Source organism: Oncorhynchus clarkii, chromosome 8, assembly GCF_045791955.1.
Source record: "Oncorhynchus clarkii lewisi isolate Uvic-CL-2024 chromosome 8, UVic_Ocla_1.0, whole genome shotgun sequence".
NCBI lineage: Eukaryota > Metazoa > Chordata > Actinopteri > Salmoniformes > Salmonidae > Oncorhynchus > Oncorhynchus clarkii.
Window position 1 is genome coordinate 38,846,794 of NC_092154.1, and position 22,365 is coordinate 38,869,158.

General features: G+C 42.4%; 1 protein-coding gene across 1 annotated transcript; it reads right to left on the minus strand.

Moving 5' to 3' along the window:
- Positions 1-1,002: 1,002 nt before the first annotated feature.
- Positions 1,003-22,110, minus strand: LOC139415444 (protein lin-9 homolog). The gene is given in 14 exon segments (XM_071163533.1): positions 1,003-1,986; positions 2,160-2,257; positions 2,341-2,523; positions 2,825-2,950; positions 3,090-3,170; positions 3,260-3,361; positions 3,541-3,666; positions 3,965-4,098; positions 4,307-4,464; positions 11,588-11,713; positions 11,796-11,834; positions 11,836-11,924; positions 17,213-17,317; positions 22,015-22,110. Coding segments are annotated over 14 exon segments (1,569 nt in total). The 3' UTR covers positions 1,003-1,880.
- Positions 22,111-22,365: the final 255 nt, after the last annotated feature.

Consider the following 22,365-nt stretch of genomic DNA (forward strand, 5'->3'; position numbering starts at 1 on the left):
ATGGCTTTGCTGACCCATCAACCAGCAGTAAATAGGGGTGCCGGAGAAAGTGTACTCTGACACCAAATACCCCAACATCTACCTCCGCGAGAGACTTGAGGCTCTCACTGGCCTACCAGAACCCAGAATTCAGGTAAGGCACCACATTTCAAGTCGGTTAAGACACAAAACAGTTTCCATGACAACAAATTGGTCTTGGACTACTAGCCACTAAACCACAACTTTAAAATGCAATAATTTGTGGTTACAGAACCGACGAGCCAAATCCCATCACCAGGAAGGTTTGCCTTTGTCCATGAATCTCAACGGTGTTGCTGCCAACACCCCCGTGGCCCCGTTCACACAACCCTATAACCTAATGCCCCAAGAGATTCAGTCAGGAACTAATTCAGACCACCACTTCACACCCGGGTGGAAGAAACGCATGTGAAGGCAACACTACCCAGGAAAACGGGCAACCACATACACTCGACTATCATTTGTGTTTATGATGCCAGGGAGGTGAATAGGAGCAAAATTGAGCAAATGAGACTCGACGAGTTGAGCATTGCGGTTCCGTACAACAACACTCATCTGTATCACAAAGAAAATGGACATTACATCAAGTCTTTAAACAACATAAGCGTTAGCACAGGGCCAAAACATGTCCTGGTTGAATATGACAACTTTCCCTCAAATGAAACCATTGGTCCAGAGATGAGTGGTAATCCCTCCAATTCAAACACAGAACAACTTCGGCAGGTCCTCTCCAAAGCATGTTAAGTCCAGCATCCTAAAGTGAAGACCAGACACCTTTGGCCACTCCTTTCCTATTTGTGCCAGTGAGGAGCAAGAGTATTCTGATGTGGGTTCTTAACTTCAAAATGAAATGATGCCAGTTTGTTATAAAGAAACACTAGTATATTTAAATAAATATTTTAATTATCTTCGTTTGCAAACATGCAAAATAATATATATACGACATTTAATGTACCAGCACTGTGTACAAATGCATGTAATCAGTTTGCTTTGCTATATGTTTAATACAAAATGACAGCAAGGAATATTTACAATTGCCCTGGGGCATTCCCATATACAGATTTACAAAACCAATTGTGAAATGGAGAAATTCTGGTAACAAACTTTACCAACTCAGTTTTGTGTTTGAAATTTGGTTACATCAGTGATGTAGGCCTGATGTGAGCTTTCAGCAACAGCAATGCCCTGTTCGAGACTGTCAAACCTACTTTTACAAAAATCTCTTCAGTGCACACAAAATTACAAAAGCCATCTTTGAGTAGGTTACAGAAATGTTGATGATAAATCCTAGTAATCATAAAGGCATTCTACATATATCCACAATAAAGAAAATGTACAAAACATTCTTTAGCCTCCCCTGTGCTTACTACCAGTTGAGTAAAGGAACACAAAACATTGACTCAAAGGGAAGCTCCAAATGGTAAATTGTTATATCACTCAAAAATAAATAAATAAATATGGATTATTATAGAAACTGTTTAACGTACTGTTTGGCCCATGAGACTATAGAATAATCTACAACAGGAAATGTACGTGAATTCCCGCAATGACCAAAATCTAGTTTAGAGACCAGGGCAATTTTTTGACATTAAAATGTCAGTTTTCATTATAGTAAACAAATCATTTTCAAAAGACATCCACAATAAAAGTGGACGACAGACTGATAAAAATCTGGATATTTCCCCACAACCTAAAAAATACATGTTGAACCAGATCATTTCAGTGGGGCCTTTCTTGGAGGGAAGTTAGGGGATCCACAAAGGACATATTTTCTTTCAGTCATTCGAGATGGTGTGTGTGTGTATGTTCCACTCAGTTGGTGCTGACCAGGCTGCTCTCTGTGTGTGGTAATGATGCCGGCTTCAGACCGTGTTGGTGTTGTTGGCTGCAAAGGCATGCAGGTTTCCCAGCTGACTCAGGCCACTCTGGATGTGTGCTACGTGGATCTCTACGTTGTTCTGGAAGCAACTGCACAGACAAGACACACACATTTTGACCATGTGAACATGCACCCGTCATCTTGGCCATATTTATAGACCTTTCTCTGAAGACTTCTATCACCGCCATCCATCTCCCTGCATAACTCTAAATAGGACAAAACATTGGGGCAGAGAATGAGTGTGATATGTAGAGGCACTCACCTGAGGTTGGAGGGGTCTATTGAGCTCTTTATGTCATTCAGAGAGTCCATCAGTGATTTAAATTCAAAGGAGTTCAGGTCTCCTCCCTCAGCCAGACACTGGAGCACAAACAAATGCATGATCAGGCAAACAAATAACTTGAGTAGGGCTGTGAGGCTGTGTGTGTGTACCTTACACTAACCTTGATCTGAAGCAACAAGGCGGTGAGGCCTGAGATGAGGTGTGTGAGGCTGGAGTTAGAAACACACTGCTGGTCGTCGCGGAGGGAGTTGGTCTGCTGCACTATCTCCTTGGCCTCTTCCTCACAGTGCTGACGCAGCTCTGTGGGCCGGTCTGCAGGCGCCATGCCCTGATCTGGGGCCAGCTAGAGAGGGCGCAGGGACATAGATACTTAGATTCATGTTGTTGCAAAACTGTTCTGGGAGCAGCTGAAGAGAAAGAAGTTCATATAAGCTTTGTAAACACAAACACATTTTATTTACATTATTATTAAGACGCCCTTTCGCTGATGACAATCTAAAACAACTATTGCTGATGTTTTGCTAGTCTTCGGTATGTCTTCTCACTAAGTACCCTCACAAGAGGCTTGGCTACATGCTACACATTTAACTGCAAAACTATCAAATATAGCCCATTTATTTGATGAGCCCGAAATAAGTCCTCACCTCGCAGCAGAACTGCTGGACCTCGTGCAGCACCTTGTTCAGGTCCTTATTGAGCTGCTCCAGCTCCAGGACTGTGGTGGCATAACGCTTCTGGAACTCCAGGCCTATAGGCATTGAATACGACTTCTACAAAGACAAACACACATATCAATGTTAAGTGGTATACATTTACTTTTTGTCACTTATTTCCAAATTTCTTTGACTGAATATACTGTCTTGAAAATATTCTGTTATAATATTGTTATAGAACTATCTATGACCATACCAGTTTTTCAGCCTCTGAGTTCATATCTTTCAAGTGCTTGATGTGTTCCTTCTTGATCATAAGGATCTTGGAAAGCCTCGTCTAGGAGATAGAGGAGAGGGAGAGATTTTAGTGGGACATATTTACATGATATATGATCCTAGAGGCAAAGCAAAGACGGGAACACTCACCACTTGAACGAGGAACTTGACAGGGAATCCGCCGAGTGTATCCCCTTCAGCTCCGGAGAGTTTGCTTTTCCATGGAGACTGGCTGATGAGGGGGTCATTGTCCTGTCACAGGAATTGACGTGTCAATTCCAAATAAATAAAACAATATTCAATGTAAGGGTCCGTCATATTCATCTTATAGCAATAGAAGTACATGAAGCATTCCCCGTAATCTCAAATGATCACAAATAAAACTGGAAAGGCAACTATAATGTGCACTGAAGCCCTTGTTTCATGCTTACCATGAGGACGGGTGTGGTGGCAGAGGGGTAAGTTTCCCTAGGTTGGGTCATGAAGTTCTGGAAGCGGGAGGGTCTCTGTTTCTGGGCAAAGGCTGAGATGGGCATGGTCTCGTTAGGCTCGTTACTCTGGAGAGGGAAGAAACACAACAGATATTTTAAATCAACTCTAGCTGGTAATGCAATAAATCACAATGGTATTGGCAATATCTTGTACATGTTCCCTCCCTTGCTGCTGATTTTCCGAAAGCCTATGAGCGTGATCGAGGAAGAAAAATGTATCGTCTTCTAGGTTGGTAATGCTTTCTTGGGGCTTGGACAAAACTGCTAGTGATGGCCAAAGACTTATGTGTTTGTGTCTGTGATGTCTGATGAGGTTAGAATCCCGGTTCTAACATAATGCTGAATGAGTGTTATGAAGGCATACCAACACTTCGTAGTCAGGCACAGTGTGTGTGCCGAGCCCATTCCGGTCAAAGGTCACACGGTAAGTGGCAGCGCCTGTATCCACAGCATCAATCTGCCCAGTGAACAGGCCGTCATGGACTCCCCTGAGACGAGCTGGAATACACACAGACATCATCAATACTCAAAGCTGGCTGCACATACAAAAACAAGGAAATCTAATCTGGAGATATTTGCAGGTGACTTTGGTTGCTATGGCTACAGGTTTGTGGATATTTTACAGATGACTATGATAGTTACTTTTAGGGTAAGGGCTGCTGATATTTAACAAGTCACTTTGGTTGCCATGACAACAGTGTTGTACCAGTGACTTTGGTTCCTATGACAAGCAGCAGGGGAATCTCATCGGGGAGGTCTTTGCAGTGTGACACGTCTGCAAGCTTCCTCTGCTGCAGCAGACGCATCTTCTGCCTCTTCTGCCTCAGTGCAGTCCGCTCCTCTGAAAAGAATGCAGATGAACACCTAGAGGGGAACATTTGAGTTAATTACAGACACAAATAACTGGTACACTTGGTGTGCATGAAAAAGAAAACCCCAAAAAATGTTTATTTCGATTCCATTGCATTGATATTTCCCAGAGATTCCATGGTGTCCATAAAGAGAAGCCAGTTCAGAAAGGGAACCTGAGTGCCCACCTCAACTGAGATTATCACTAACATCTAATTGGTGCAATCACACCTACCTTACTTGGCGGCCCACTTAAGCTGCCCGGTTCTGCTCACACATCCTGCTGCCGCTTGCTGCTACTGCTAGTATGCTGCAGCTAGCGGTTCATCGCCATGCTACCGCTTTATGATACATTTTCTTAGTGAATGCTCGCTAGCTGTGTTTTAACCTGACATGCATGGTTCAATATGCTCATGATGAAATGTATGGCTGCTGCGGGGGATGTCATTGATTGTGAGGATCAACTATGTTGCTGCATGAATGTTGTCCATCAATAGCCAGCTACAAACTAGCTAGCTTAGTATAATTAGTCGTCTCGGGAGTAGTGTTATATAAATATTCATACACATAGCTCATATAAACAAAGACATTCCGTCGTAAGAACACATACACCCAGCCATAAGACTGACCCCCTCTTCCTTATATAAACACACATCTCATCTCCCTCTAACTGGCCGGTCCCAAGAGCAAAGAACTTTTGCTGTGCACCAATGGGGCCCGCTCTGGCTAGAGCAAGGCCCGCCTCCAACCCTCCGACCAGTCAAGAAGACCGAAACGACAAGACTCCACCTACTTTATTCTATGTATAAAAATGTATGTAACCATTGTATAGGTCTCTTTTTCACCTGGCTCCTTGCCGAGTTATGTGAACTAGGTCCGTGCACGTAAAACTGCGGGACAAGATATCTCTGACTCATTAAAACTGTCTTTTGTTACAACTGAAATCCACTCTGTCCAGCGTCTGTGATTTGGTCTCAACTCTCCAGTATTTGAACACTAACAGTAGCCTATCGTATAGCCTACTTTGTTCCCAATGCCAGATTTCAGGAAGTCTGTGCGCTCGGTGAACTCACACCCCATCATGGAGAATCATCCCTCGTCCATACAATTAGAAAGTAGCCAATGCTAGGATAGCTATAGAGGCCTAGGCGTTGATATTCCATGAGTGAGGAGCAATGCTTTCTGATCAGGAGCAGGAGATGGTACTTATGGCGATTCGATAGTATCTCAGTCTCTATGCAGTCAGTAATTTGTTTAGTGTAGCATCAATATCGAAAGTAGCCTAACTATCACTGCATGTCGTGCACCTCACGAGACTGCTGATACGGTGCCTTCCAGCAATATTCTACATTTTAGGGATCATCCCAATCACATTAGTTATTGTGACTTGCGCCGGCAGTCACATTGTAAATGTTGTACAAATGATTTCTAACTATGGTTATTATTCTTTGGAACCTTTTTCCCTGTTACATTTTAAAGCTAGAAATGCATTCAAATGAACTTGCAGACTGGTCTGGATTAGTGTACTTGTATAGCTACACTTCTGCTCTATGCGTAGTCACTTCACCCCTACCTACATGGACACATTACCTGACTAACCTGTACCCCCTGTGTATAGCTTCGTTATTATTTTATTGCGTAAATATTTTGCGTAAATATTTTCTTAACTCTTTCTTGAACTGCACTGTTGGGCTTGTAAGTAAGCATTTCACAGTAAGGTCTACACTTGTTGTATTTGGAGCATGTGACAAAGTTTGATTTGATCAAATCAGGAGTGTCTGCTAGGACATTTGTGCATACTGTTTCACGAGTCACACTATTGGCATACATTTTACAGCATAGTTTCAGACAAAGTAGTTACATTTACTTCATCCTTATCTGCAGCAGTAGGTTTAGGCTGATTTATTAGCCAGGTTTAATCATGCATTTTACATATGTAGTCCTTCCTGTCGGTTCATCTTTGCATTCTATTAGTATTTTTCGAGTGACAGTTTTGTGACTCTATTCGAATTCTATCATATGCTATTGTATTCTAATTTTAGTGATCGTTTCATTCTAGTAATCATGCATTAGCTACTGTTATTAATTCATTTAGTTCTATCAAGCGTTTTAGGCTTCAACTCTTATGCTGTGGGGAATGATAACACATTCAGGTTGTAGCTGATATTCTTTGCTTCATTATCTACACACAGTACTGCATAATTGGAATGGCTGCCGATATTGCATTCATGGGAGCATGTGCATGGTTTGGCTCCGTATCCATGATCTTGTGCTAATTCATGCATTTCTTGTTACGTCTTGTATGATCTGCACATAGTCGTTAAGGCATGGTTGCTATTATTGCTATTGCCAATAGCACACGATGTTGTGGTGACAGATGCCAACACTGTCTACCCCTTCAATAGCATCTGCTTGGAGCATCGCAGTACGATGGCACACATCATTTTAGGATAGTGGTAAACAAGTTTACGTGCATTATCATGCATGCTTGTACATGGTGTGTATGCAAGGTATCTAATACCCTCACACTGCTACAGTCACTGTAGTGGAACATGACTCATATCTACCACCGCTGGCCCAAATGCTGCGGGCCTCTACACACATTGTTCAGCAGTCGGGCAGCGTGATATCTTGTGCTACTCGGATGGAGTAAGGCTGTCGTCAGCTAAACTTTTCTGGGTCTTTCCATCATTAAGAATATTTTCACAGAGGTACAGCTTCATTTGAAATAGTTACTACTGCCTAACCCAAACCATAAGCTTTCTTCCTCAGATTTCAAGTTATCACCGTATACCTTAGTGGGGAAGCTGACGCTTTATAGCTGTGAGATGACCAATTAAGGCTTGCTATAGTTTCAGCTGTGTTGGATGAGCAGTTGATACTAGCATTACCTAGCATGCGGTTGGCTTGCTAAACACCCATATGGCGATTAGCTGTTAGCGATCAAGCAATATGCTGTGAGAGTATGGAATTTGAAATCATGGTAATTGGCCAGGCCAATGTACACAGTAACCGACATAACCGTTCAAAAGAAACACGTGGCTTTTTATTGCAACTTCACTATAACCATGACACTTCGTTATTATCAGTAGCATTTTATTAATATTCAAGTTATAACCTCTAAATATTATTTTAATATACAAATGAATAAAATGTCAGATTGGAGAGGAATTCGAATTTTGACGCACTAAACCATTCATACTATGTCCGATGTGTTTTTCCCTCCACTTTTCAGAGCATTTCGCATAACGTCACTAATGCTGCTGTAGTTATTCCATATGGCAATATGTTGTTAAAAGTGGTAAGAGGGGACACAGTAATGAGATGAAATTATATACTTCCGGAAAAATATGCTACTGAAAATATTAGGATATAGGCTAAGTATCTGATAGGATGAATCATGAATTTTATTGAAACGCAGCTTGGCTACGTTTCATTCAATTGCATCCCATTTAATAAGAGAGCCAATGCAAAACTGGCACGTCGTCATTCCTCGCATATATTCTGACCCTGCAAAAAGAGACGAAGTCCAGACAGTCTAAGCTATTTTAGAAAACTTTATGAATGGACATAGAGAATTAGTGAACTTATACATGCACACCGACCCACCTAAAAGGACTCATTTCAAAGTCACCTGCAGTGCATCACACTCAAGAACGGTGCCTTACCTTCAAATCCTGTAGAATAATTATTTTTTTGTCTACATTATCGGATGACGCTAAATCAATGTAGCCTATCATATTAATTGACAAGGAAATGTTAAGGGAGATATATAAACTCAGCAAAAAAAAACATCCCCTTTTCAGGACCCTGTCTTTCAAAGATAATTCGTAAAAATCCAAATAACTTCACAGATCTTCATTGTAAAGGGTTCAAACACTGTTTCACATGCTTGTTCAAGGAACCATAAACAATTAATGAACATGCACCTGTGGAACGGTCATTAAGACACTAACAGCTTACAGACAGTAGGCAAGTAAGGTCACAGTTATGAAAACTTGGGACACTGAAGAGGCCTTTCTACTGACTCTGAAAAACACCAAAAGAAAGATGCCTAGTGTCCCTGCTCATCTGCGTGAACGTGCCTTAGGCATGCTGCAAGGAGGCATGAGGACTACAGATGTGGCCAGGGCAATACATTGCAATGTCCGTACTGTGAGACGCCGAAGATGGCGCTACAGGGAGACAGGACGGACAGCTGATCGTCCTCGCAGTGGCAGACCACATGTAACACCCGCACAGGATCGGTACATCTGAACATCACAACTGCGGGACAGGTACAGGATGGCAACAACAACTGCCTGAGTTACACCAGGAATGCACAATCCCTCCATCAGTGCTCAGACAGGCCTACAAGCCCTATTGTGGACAGTTGCAAGGCAGGTCCTCACCAGACATCACCGGCAACAACGTCGTCCATAGGCACAAACCCACCGTCGCTGGACCAGACAGGACTGGCAAAAAGTGCTCTTCACTGACGAGTCACGGTTTTGTCTCATCAGGGGTGATGGTCGGATATGCATTTATCGTCAAAGGAATGAGCGTTACACCGAGGCCTGTACTCTGGAGCAGGATCGATTTGGAGGTGGAGGGCCCGTCATGGTCTGGGGCGGTGTGTCACAGCATCATCAGACTGAGCTTCTTGTCATTGCAGGCAATCTCAACGCTGTGCGTTACAGGGAAGACATCCTCCCCCTTCATGTGGTACCCTTTCTGCAGGCTCATCCCGACATGACCCTCCAGCATGACAATGCCACCAGTCATACTGCTCGATCTGGGCATGATTTCCTGCAAGACAGGAATGTCAGTGATCTACCATGGCCAGCGAAGAGCCCGGATCGCAATCCCATTGAGCACATCTGGGACCTATTGGATCGGAGGGTGAAGGCTCGGGCCATTGCCCCCGGAAATGTCCGGGAACTTGCAGCTGCCTTGGTGGAAGAGTGGGGTAACATCTCACAGAAATAATAGGGCAAATCTGGTGCAGTCCATGAGGAGGAGATGCACTGCAGTACTTAATGCAGCTGGTGGCCACACCAGATTCTGACTTTTGATTTTGACCCTCCCTTATCAGCTACACATTATTCAATTTCTGTTATTCACATGTATGTGGAACTTGTTCAGTTTATGTCTCAATTGTTAAATCTTATGTTCATACAAGTATTTACACATGTTAAGTTTGCTGAAAATAAACGCAGTTGACAGTGAGAAGACGTTTCTTTTTTTGCTGAGTTTTGAAACAGTTGTGATAGGCATGAAGATTTAATTGACAACTATTAGAAAATAGACAAATGCACACAACCTGTCCATAGCCTAATGATCAATTTTAGTGAAGCAGTGGGTGGCTATGATGACACTACATTTTAATTTAAGTGAGTGCTTTATCTAAATCTGTGCAAACACTTACTGGTATTTTTTGCATTAATATATTAACTTCTAATTTACACATCTTGGTTTTCTTCACTGTTCGCTTCATGCGCAATTCACGTACTGAATCTCCACTGGCCTCTCTTTAGCTTTTAAACGAGTAGTGTATATATAGACAATGAACAGCAATATAGTTTGAAACTTTTTCCAAAAACAAATAGGCCTAGTTGCACTTTTTCTAAAAACCCAGAATCTCTAGTTGCACAGCTAACCTTAGACCACTGCGCCACTCGGGAGAGCCATGTCCTTTCTCTTAGTTGTCTGTTTCCTTGCACTCGTTCTGTGAGTGAGCTTCTGAGGAGGCGAGGCTAATCAGCCGTGTCGACACTCCCAACGTGGGTAGGAGGGCCGTGTAGACAACCGGTGACTTGAAAAGAATAACTGGGTGGCCCTGCTTGAATTCACCTTCCTAGATACAGTAATCAACCATAACATTGATTGTTAAAAGGTTCCTTTGTCTTCCTCAAACTCGTGTTGCGTTTCGCGGCTGCAGCGCATGGTCAACTTAGTCTGATATGTAAATTCTTAGCGCACACGTTTTATACCCTCGGGTCAAAAGGGCCGTTTCCGTCTTTATGACATGCTCTCTGGGTTCCCTGGGTTGTAGCTAGTTACAAGGCAAGGTATTAGAACTTACTATGATCTCGTTTAGACAACTAAAATCACAGTTCTCTTTGATATGGATATTTTCTACACAACAAAAAGGATGTAAACATCATATACAAATAATAACTCTTCAAGTAACGTTTTTGTTATAACGTCTTCATTTAAGTTTTAATGACAGCACAAAAATTGACATTCATTTTCATATTCCATCTATCATTGTTTTACCACCATTTTGGCTGAAATATAATGTCCAAAGGTCAATTTATTTGATGTTCTGGCATTTTGGGCTGTAAACTCTTCCTAAGGCACACAGACATTCCAGCCTCTCACGTTACAGACCAGAAGGGTTGGGCTGCTGCCTTAAAATTTACGATGGGTGTGAGATCATAAACCCCTCAACCAATCCCTCTATACCTTTCCACCTGTGCGGGAGGAAGAGATCTCTGTAGAACCATGATCCACTGTAACCTGATCCTCATAGGCCACAACCTTGATATGGTAGAATGACTTAGCTGGATCATTTGATAATATCTAAATAGTGCTTTCTGCTGTAGCTACACAGTATTCTGGCTTTGCTGTTTTGGGGGATTGGTATAGCTTACCACATTCACTGCTTGTAGTTAATTGTATATATTGATGCTGAAGGAGCAGATCCTATATCGCCAAGACATGCATGATTCAATAAATGGTTAAACATGTTTCTGCGTGGAGTATCATTGGTGGCTAGGGATCAGTGTTTTCCACAAGAACATAACAAGCCAGGCCACCCCCGAGTTAAACATTTTTAGCAGAAGGAGCTCTATTTTGGTGGCCTCTGGACATTCTAATGCCTTGATTCAATCCGAAATACACAGCAAAATGATTGAATACTTTATCAAGTTTACCTCCCAGATTGGATATATTAGTAGTGGTATTGTGTAGAAAGACATGACTTCACAATTTAAATGACAGAAAATGTACGAACTTAGTGTATTTTTTGTTGTTTTGGACATGGTCTAGGCCTATATGATCAGGACAATGTTCTATGTAAGAGAGCTTTGAAATAAAAATCTGATTTGGAGGGCCAAGCTTTGAAAAGAGAATATGCTATAATAATGAACAATACCGTCTGGGTTTTCCCATCAGTCTCCTGATTGTCCCCCACTCCACACGGATCAACTTCCTGGTCTTCAGGTTAGGAAAGGACTCTTTCAAACACAGGCAGAAGTCATTGTCCCCTTCAAATAAAGGTCTGGAAGGAGAAAAAGTTGGCAGCACTCAATGGAATAAAGAACTTACAATAACTCACTGTGAAAGTATGGAATACAGCTTACCTGTCTATGTTAGAGTAAAACCACTCGTAGATGCACCATGTGTGCTTTTGGCAGTTTGAGGAGGTTTCTCAATCGCAGACCAATTCTCTGAGACACTTTCTTATCTGGGGTTGTCACATTAGTAAACTTCTACAAGAAAACATACCAAAACAAATGAACAAGAATTAAGTTAGAGACATCTAGGTTAATCAGATCCTGACAAGTTGATAAATGATAGGCAATGATTCACATTACTTCCTCATGGTTTAAAAAAGGATATATGCAAATATACTAAAATGGTGGTGGAGAAGGCAGACGTTTTACGTGTCCAACCGATTGTTTTTTTGTGTTTTATTTGCGTTTTCTGTAACATTTTTTAAAACTTATTTTGTACAGTTGAAGTCGGTAGTTTACATACACCTTAGCCAAATACATTTAAACTCAGTTTTTCACAATTCCTGACATTTAATCCTAGTAGAAATGTCCTGTCTTAGGTCAGTTAGGATCACCATTTTATTTTAAGAATGTGAAAATGTCTGAATAATAGAAGAGTGATTTATTTCAGCTTTTATCACATTCCCAGTGGGTCAAAAGTTCACATACACTCAATTAGTATCTGGTAGCATTGCATTTAAATTGTTTAACTTGGGTCAAACATTTCAGGTAGCCTTCCACAAGCTTCCCACAATAAGTTGGGTGAATTTTGGCCCATTCCTCCTGACAGAGCTGGTGTAACTGAGTCAGGTTTGTAGGCCTCCTTGCTCACACAAGCTTTTTCAGCTCTCCCCACACATCTTCTATAAGATTGAGGTCAGGGCTTTGTGACGGCCACTCCAATACCTTGACTTTGTTGTCCTTAAGCCATTTTGCCACAACTTTGGAAGTATGCTTGGGGTCATTGTCCATTTGGAAGACCCATTTGCGACCAAGCTTTAACTGATTGCTTGAGATGTTGCTTCAATATATCCACATAATTGTCCTGCCTCATGATGCTATCTATTTTGTTTCATGCCTCATGATGCTGGCACCCCCGTGCTTCACGGTTGGGATGGTGTTCTTTGGTTTGCAAGCATCCCCCTTTTTCCTTCAAACATAACAATGGTCATTATGCCAAACAGTTCTATTTTTGTTTCATCAGACCAGAGGGCATTTCTCCAAAAAGTACAATCTTTGTCCCCATGTGCAGTTGCAAATTGTAGTCTGGCTTTTTTTACAGCGGTTTTGGAGCAGTGGCTTCTTCCATGCTAAGCAGCTTTTCAGGTTATGTCCATATAGGACTTGTTTTACTGTGGATATAGATACTTTGGTACCTGTTTCCTCTAGCATCTTCACAAGATCCTTTGCTGTTCTGGGATTGATTTGCACTTTTCGCACCAAGGTATGTTCATCTCTAGGATACCGAATGCGTCTCCTTCCTGAGCGGTATGACGGCTGCAGGGTCCCATGGTGTTTCTCATGACTGCGCGTCACGAGCCCGTGGCTCTCTGCCAGACCTCTGAGTCATTCCCCTTTCATTCAGCCCCCTTCATAGCAGAAGCATCAAACAACATTCTAAAGACTGTTGACATCTAGTGGAAGCCTTAGGAAGTGCAAGATGACCAATATCCCACTATACCTTCAATACAGGATGAGTTGAAAAACTACAAACCTCAGATTTTTTTCTCAGGTTTTTGCCTGCCATATGAGTTCTGTTATACTCACAGACATAATTCAAACAGTTTTAGAAACGTCAGAGTGTTTTCTATCCAAATATACTAATAATATGCATATCTTAGCTTCTGGGCCTGAGTAGCAGGCAGTTAACTCTGGGCACCGTATTCATTCAAGCTACTCAATACTGCCCCCCAGCAGTAAGAAGTTAAAGGCACAGTCAACTTAGTGTATGTAAACTTCTGACCCACTGGAATTGTGATACAGTGAATAAGTGAAATAATCTGTCTGGAAACAATTGTAGCAAAAATGTCTTGTGTCATAAACAAAGTAGATGACCTAACCAACTTGCCAAAACTATAGTTTGTTAACAAGAAATTTGTGGAGTGGTTGAAAAACCGAGTTTTAATCACTCCAACTGTACATAATGTTGCCGCTACCGTCTCTTATGACCAAAAATAACTTCTGGACATCAGGATTGCGATTACTCACCACGGACTGGCAAAACCCTTTTTTCCCTTTAAAGAGCCCGACGCGAATGATATTCTGCTTTCTCTGAACAGGCACAGATCCCCGTGATTTGCGTGAAGAGTAGGTGGAGAAATAGGGGTCAAAGGGTTGGCTGCCTTCTGAGAAATTGTAGGCGATCGAAAAACCTCCACTTCCTTCCATTTGTCTAGCAAACGTGCAATCTTTGGAGAATAAAATCAATGACCTACGCACAAGATTAAAATACTAACGGGACATTAAAAACAATAATATCTTATGCTTCACGGAGTCGTGGCTGAACGCCGACATTATCAACATACAGCTGGCTGGTTATACGCTGTACCGGCAGGATAGAACAGCGGCGTTTGGTAAGACAAGGGGCGGCGGACTATGTATTTTGCCCGCCTGAGGTAGAGTATCTCATGATAAGCTGTAGACCACACTATCTGTATTTTTCATAGCTGTTTACATACCACCCACAGTCAAAGGCTGGCACTAAGACAGCATTGAATGAGCTGTATTCCGCCATAAGCAAACAAGAAAATGCTCACCCAGGAGACGGCACTCCTAGAAGCCAGGGACTTTAAACGCAGGGAAACTTAAATCTGTATTACCAAATTTCTACCAGCATGTCAAAAGTGCAACCAGAGAAAAAAAAATTCTGGACAACCTTCACTCTAAACACAGAGACGCATACAAAGCTCTCCCTCGTCCCTCCATTTGGCAAATCTGAAAATAATTATATCACCCTGATTACAAGCAAAAATTAAAGCAGGAATCACCAGTGACTAGATCAATTAAAAAAAAGTGGTCAGATGAAGCAGATGCTAAGGTACAGGACTGTTTTGCTAGCACAGACTGGAATATGTGCTGGGATTCCTCCGATGGCATTGAGGAGTACACAACAGTCAATGTCTTCATCAATAAGTGCATCGATGACGTCCTCCCCACAGTCAACGTACGTACATACTCCAACCAGAAGCCATGTATTACATGCAACATCCTCACTTAGCTATAGGCTAGAGCTGCCGCTTTCAAGGAGCGGGACTCTAACAAGGAAGATAATAAGAACTCTTGCTATGCCCTCCGACAAACCATCGAACAGGCAAAGAATCAATACAGGACTAAGATCAAATCGTACTACACCGACTGACACTCGTCCCATCTCGCCGAAGTGCTTTGAAAGGCTAATCATGGCTCACATTAACACCATTATTCCAGAAACCCTAGACCCACTCCAATTTGCATACCGACCCAACAGATCCACAGATGATGCAATCTCTATTGCACTCCACACTGCCCTTTCACACCTAGACAAAAGGAACACCTACGTAAGAATGCTATTCATTGACTACAGCTCAGCGTTCAACACCATAGTGCCCTAAAAGCTCATCACTAAGATAAGGATCCTGGGACTAAACACCGTCCTCTGCAACTGAATCCTGGACTTCCTGATGGGCCGCTCCCAGGTGGTGAGGGTAGATAGCAACACATCTGCCACGCTGCTCCTCAACACAGGGGCCCTTCAGGGATGCGTGCTCGGTCCCCCCGTTTCTCCCTGTTCACTCACGACTGCACGGCCAGGCACGACTCCAATACCATCATTAAGTTTGCCGATGACACAACAATGGTAGGCCTGAGCACCGACAATGACGAGACAGCCTATAGGGAGGTCAGAGACCTGGCCGCGTGGTGCCAGGACAACAACCTCTCCCTCAACGTGATCAAGACAAAGGAGATGATTGTGGACTAAAGGAAAAAGAGGACTGAGCACGCCCCCATTCTAATCGACTGGGCTGCAGTGAATCAGGTTGAGAGCTTTAAGTTCCTTGGTGTCTACATCGCCAACAAACTAACATGGTCCAAGCACACCAACATTCGTGAAGAGGGCACGACAAAACCTATTCCACCTCAGGAAACTAAAATGATTTGGCATGAGTCCTGAGATCCTCAAAAGGTTCTACAGCTGCATCATCAAGAGCAGGAACAACTACTCCAAGTCTCAGAGCGAGTGACGTCACCGATTGAAAAGCTATTAGTGCGCACCCCGCTAACTAGCTAGCCATTTCACATCGGTTACACCAGCCTAATCTCGGGAGTTGATAGGCTTGAAGTCAAACAGCTCAATGCTTGAAGCACAGCGAAGAGCTGCTGTCAAACTCACGAAAGTGCTGTTTGAATGAATGCTAACGAGTCTGCTGCTGCCTACCATCGCTCAGTCAGACTGCTCTATCAAATAATAGACTTAGTTATAACATAATAAAACACAGAAATACGAGCCTGGTCATTAATATGGTCGAATCAGGAAACTATCATTTCGAAAACAAAACGTTTATTCTTTCAGTGAAATACGGAACCGTTCCGTATTTTATCTAACGGGTGGCATCCCTAAGTCTAACTTGGCAAGTCAGTTAAGAACACATTCTTATTTTCAATGACGGCCTAGGAACGGTGAGTTAACTGCCTTGTTCAGGGGCAGAACGACAGATTTTTACTTTGTCAGCTCGGGGATTCGTTTTTGCAACCTTCCGGTTACTAGTCAAACGCTCTAACCACCTGCCTTACATTGCACTCCACGAGGAGCCTGCGTGGCAGGCTGACTACCTGTTACGCGAGGGCAGCAAGAAGCCAAGGTAAGTTGCTAGCTAGCATTAAACTTATAAAAAACAATCCATCTTCACATAATCACTAGTTAACTACACATGGTTGATGATATTACTAGTTAATCTAGCGTGTCCTGCATTGTATATAAATCGGTGTGGTGCCTGTTAATTTCTCACCGAATCATAGCCTACTTCACCAAACGGATGACGATTTAGCACTGTCGTTGCACCAAACCTAACCATAAATATCAATGCCTTTCTTTAAAATCAATACACAAGTATATATTTTTTAAACCTGAATATTTAGTTAATATTGCCTGCTAACATGCATTTCTTAGAATTAGGGAAATTGTGTCACTACTCTTGCAAGCAGTCAAGGTATATGCAGCAGTTTGGTCCGCCTGGCTCGTTGCGAACTGTGTGAAGTCCATTCATTCCTAACAAAGACCGTAATTAATTTGCCAGAATTGTACATAATTATGAAATAACATTGACGGTTGTACAATGTAACAACAATATTTAAATAAAGGTGTAAAATAAAAAAATACTTTTTTTATTTTTTATTTATGAAATAAAAATCAGTGTCCAAAAATACAGATTTCCGATTGTTATGAAAACTTGAAATCGGCCATAATTAATCGATCGACCTCAAGAAGAGAGACTGCATTGCCCATCTGTGTGAGCTGGAGCCCTTACCTGGGGCACAGAGGTGACCCTTTGGCTCCTTCTAGGGGATCTGGATGGGAGGCGCTGTTCCTCCTCTTCCCCGAACAGTCTGCTACTCTTGGAGCTCCGCGTCGGCTGGACACAGGGAGGGCAGGGTCAGCATATGGGTGATAATGTTAATGTTTTAACATGTTTTTAAAATGTGCAGATAGTTTTACTTATTAAACATTCCTACTCCATCTAAGATGAAACTGGGGCACTGATTTGTTGATAATACAAATGAAGTGTCAACATGGTAGAATTGATTGTGCAATTGATGGTTATTTGAACAGAAAGACAAACTGCTCATGGGTAGTAAAAAAAAAAAAGAAAGTGAGTTACATAGTGATATTATTTGACGATTATATAGACAATATCACATTCATGCCCTAGTTGGCTATTTTTCCTTCATAGCTTGTTCCCCATCCTTTTTTTAAAAAAGGTAGCCAATTTGTTTTCAGTACTTTTATTTCCATGACTGATAAAAAAAGTGTTCTCATGGCTATCTTGTCCCTCTGCAGCAGAGATATGGTGAGCAATATGTTTGGAACATTGAATCGCAATAAAATCACAGCATCAAATTGCAATACATACAATACCAGTCAAAAGTTCAGACACGCCTACTCATTCAAGGGTTTACATTTTTATTTTTTAAAACTATTTCCTACATTGTAGAATAATAGTGAAGACATCAAAACTATGAAATAACATATGGAATCATCAGGTAACCAAAAAATTCTTAAATATATTTTAGATTCTTCAAAGTAGCCACCCTTAGTCTTGACAGCGTTCCACACTTTTGGCATTCTCTCAACTAGCTTCACCTGGAATGCTTTTCCAACAGTCTTGAATGAGTTCCCAGATATGCTGGGCACTTGTTGGCTGCTTTTCCTTCACTTTGCAGTCCAACTCATCCAAAACCATCTCAATTGGGTTGAGGTCGGGTGATTGGGGAGGCCAGCTCATCTGATACAGCACTCCATCGCTCTCCTTCTTGGTCAAATAGCCATTACACAGCCTAGATGTGTGTTGGGCCATTGTCCTGTTGAAAAACAAATGATAGTGGGACTAAGTGCAAAGCAGATGGGATGGTGTATCGCATCAGAAAAGTGTGGTTGCCATGCTGGTTAAGGGTGCTTTGAATTCTAAATAAAATCAGACAGTGTCACCAGCAAAGCACCCCCACACTATCACACTTCCTCCATGCTTCACGGTGGGAACAACGCATGCGGAGATCATCCGTTCACATACTCTGTGTCGCAATTTGTACTCAGACCAAAAGGACACATTTCCACTGGTCTAACGTCCATTGCAGGTAGCCTAGTGGCTAGAGCATTGGGCCAGTAATTAAAAGGTTGCTGGATAGAATCAATAAGCTGACAAGGTAAAAATCTGTCGTTCTGCCCCTGAACAAGGCAGTTAGCCCACTGTTCCCCGGTAGGCCGTCACTGTAAATAAGAATTTGTTCTTAACTGACATGCCTAGTTAAATGAAGGTTAAATGTTTAAAAAAAAAGTTTATTTTTTTTAATTGCTTGTGTTTCTTGGCCCGAGCAAGTCTCTTTCTTATTGGTGTCTTTTAGTAGTAGTTTCTTTGCAGCAATTCAAACATGAAGGCCTGATTCACGCAGTCTCCACTGGACAGTTGATGTTGAGATGCGTCTATACTTGAACTCTGTAACTAATGGACTTATCCTGTGCAGCAGAGGTAACTCTGGGTCTTCCTTTCCTGTGGAGGTTCTCATGAGAGCCCGTTTCATCATAGCGCTTGATGGCTTTTGCGACAGCACTTGAAACTTTCCAAGTTGTTGAAACTTTCCGCATTGACTGACCATGTCTTTAACTTCTTGGTGACAGGGGGCAGTATTTTCATGTCCGGATGAAATGCAGGCCCAAATTCAACTGCCTGCTACTCATCCCCAGAAGATAAGATATGCATATTATTAGTAAATATGGATAGAAAACACTCGGAAGTTTCTAAAACTGTTTGAATCATGTCTGAGTATAACAGAACTTATTTAGCTGGCGAAACCCAGAGGAGAAACCATTGAGATTTGTTTTTTTTTTAGGTCACTTTTCAATGCGTTTTTATTGGGAATCCAGATTTCTAAGGGACCTTTTTGCAGTTCCGATCGCTTCCACTGGATATCAACAGTCTTTATAAATTGTTTGAGGTTTTTCCTTTGTGTAATGAAGGAGTATGGCCATCTTGAACAAGGATAACTTGAAGTGAACTGTTCAGTCTTCAATTTTATCGATTATTTACTTTAAAAAATAACTAAAGTTGTATTACAAAAGTAGTTTGAAATGTTTTGGCAAAGTTTACACGTAACGTTTGAGATATTTTGTAGTCACGTTGCGCAAGTCGGAACCGGTGTTTTTCTGGATCAAACGCGCCAAATAAATGGGCATTTTGGATATATATCAACGGATTTAATCAAACAAACGACCATTTGTGGTGTTTATGGGAAATATTGGAGTGCCAACAAAAGACGCTCGTCAAAGGTAAGGCATGAATTATATTTTTATATCAGAGTTGTGTAGCGCCTGCAGGGTTGAAATATGCTTCTCTCTCTTTGTTTACTATGGTGCTATCCTCAGATAATAGCATCGTTTGCTTTCGCCGAAAAGCCTTCTTGAAATCTGACATGTTGGCTGAATTCACAACAAGTGTAGCTTTAATGTGTGATCTTGCATGTGTGATTTCATGAAAGTTTGATTTTTATAGTAATTTATTTGAATTTGGCGCTCTGCATTTTCTCTGGCTTTTGGCCAGGTGGGACACTACCATCCCACATATCCCAGAGAGGTTAAGCAAAGAGAAACGACAGTCCATCATTACGTTTGAGCTGTTCTTGCCATAATATGGACTTGGTCTTTTACCAAATAGGGCTATCTTCTGTAAACCACCCCTACCTTGTCACAACACAACTGATTGGCTCAAACGCATTGGGGAAATAAAATCTACAAATTAACAAGGCACACCTGTTAATTGAAATGCATTCCAGGTGCATACCTCATGAAATTGGTTGAGAGAATGCCAAAACTGTGCAAAGCTGTCATTTGTTTAACACTTTTTTGGTTACTACATGATTCCATGTGTGTTATTTCAAAGTGTTGATGTCTTCACTATTATTATACAATGTAGAAAATAGTACAAATAAAGAAAAACCCTTGAATGAACAGGTGTCCAAACTTTTTACTAGAACTGTATATAAATCGTGAGAATCGCAATACATATCATACCAGCAAAGTATTGTGATAATATTGCATCGTGAGGGCCGTGGCAATCCCCAGCCCAACTCATGTGAAGTGCTGATAAGAGTGTCAGTGCCGACTTAATCAATAATGGTTGAATTACCAGAGATAAAATCCATATGATGATGTGGAGGTAAATCCAGGCACCCTCATTTGTTGACTTCTGTGATTGAAAAAGCCTTGGTTTCATGCATGTCAACATCAGAAGCCTCCTCCCAAAGTTTGTTTTACTCACTGCTTTAGCACACTCTGCTAACCCTGATGTCCTTGCCGTGTCTGAATCCTGGCTCCGGAAGGCCACCAAAAATTCTGAGATTTCCATACCCAACTATAACATTTTCCGTCAAGATAGAACTGCCAAAGGGGGAGGAGTTGCAGTCTACTGCAGAGATAGCCTGCAAAGTAATGTCATACTTTCCAGGTCCATACCCAAACAGTTCGAACCACTAATTTTAAAAATGACTCTCTCCAGAAATAAGTCTCTCACTGTTGCCACCTGCTACCGACCCCCCTCAGCTCCCAGCTGTGCCCTGGACACCATTTGTGAATTGATCGCCCCCCATCTAGCTTCAGAGTTTGTTCTGTTAGCTTACCTAAACTGGGATATGCTTAACACCCCAGCAGTCCTACAATCTAAGCTTGATGCCCTCAATCTCACACAAATCATCAAGCAACCCACCAGGTACAACACTAAATCTGTAAACAAGGGCACCCTCATAGACGTCATCCTGACCAACTGGCCCTCCAAATACACCTCCGCTGTCTTGAACCAGGATCTCAGCGATCACTGCCTCATTGCCTGTATCCGCTACGGATCCGCAGTCAAACGACCACCCCTCATCACTGTCAAACGCTCCCTAAAACACTTCGGTGAGCAGGCATTTCTAATCGACCTGGCCCGGGTATCCTGGAAGAATATTGACCTCATCCCGACAGTTGAGGATGCCTGGTCATTCTTTAAAAGTTACGTCCTCACCATATTAGATAAGCATGCTCCGTTCAAAAAATGCAGAACTAAGAACAGATATAGCCCTTGGTTCACTCCAGACCTGACTGCCCTCGACCAGCACAAAAACATCCTGTGGCGGACTGCAATAGCATTGAATAGTCCCCACGATATCCAACTGTTCAGGGAAGTCAGGAACCCATACACGCAGTCAGTCAGGAAAGCAAAGGCCAGCTTCTTCAGGCAGAAATTTGCATCCTGTAGCTCTAACTCAAAAAAGTTCTGGGACACTGTAAAGTCCATGGAGAACAAGAGCACCTCCTCCCAGCTGCCCACTGCACTGAGGCTAGGTTTATATTTATATTTATATAAAAAATAAAAAAAAGTATTATTTACCTCAGATCTGTGATCCTCCGAGAGGGCTAGCCAGAAATTAGCCAGAAGCTAGCCGGGAGCTAGCCAGAAGCTGGTTCAGGGGCTAGTTCAGAAGCTAGTTAGCTTATTTACTGGCTAATCGTTGGTACTCAGCTGACCACGGTTTGTGGTCATCGGCTGTCCTTTGGCTCGAGAATCTATCGCCAGTTTTGTACGGCGCGGTGCAGCGCAGCGCGGCACGGAGCGGAACATATCGGACCAATTTTTCTCTCCATGTCCCTGGATTTCGGCCGCTGGCTCTGGACGTCCATGCCTGGATCTCGCAGCTAGCTAGCTGCTATCCGTGTGACTATCGGCTTTCGTCGATTCCGGAGCTAACATCAATTGTTCCGGAGCTAGCCAGCTGAAGAGTTCCATCAATCACTCCTGGGCTGCAGTCACCTATCCGGACCCGTTTTGTTGCCTACGCGGAGCCCCACCGGGCCTTCACGGCTAGACTGCCGACGTTGTCTACCCGAGGGAACTGTCTGGCTGGCTCCTCCGGCGCAACGTTGCCTGGGCGCCCA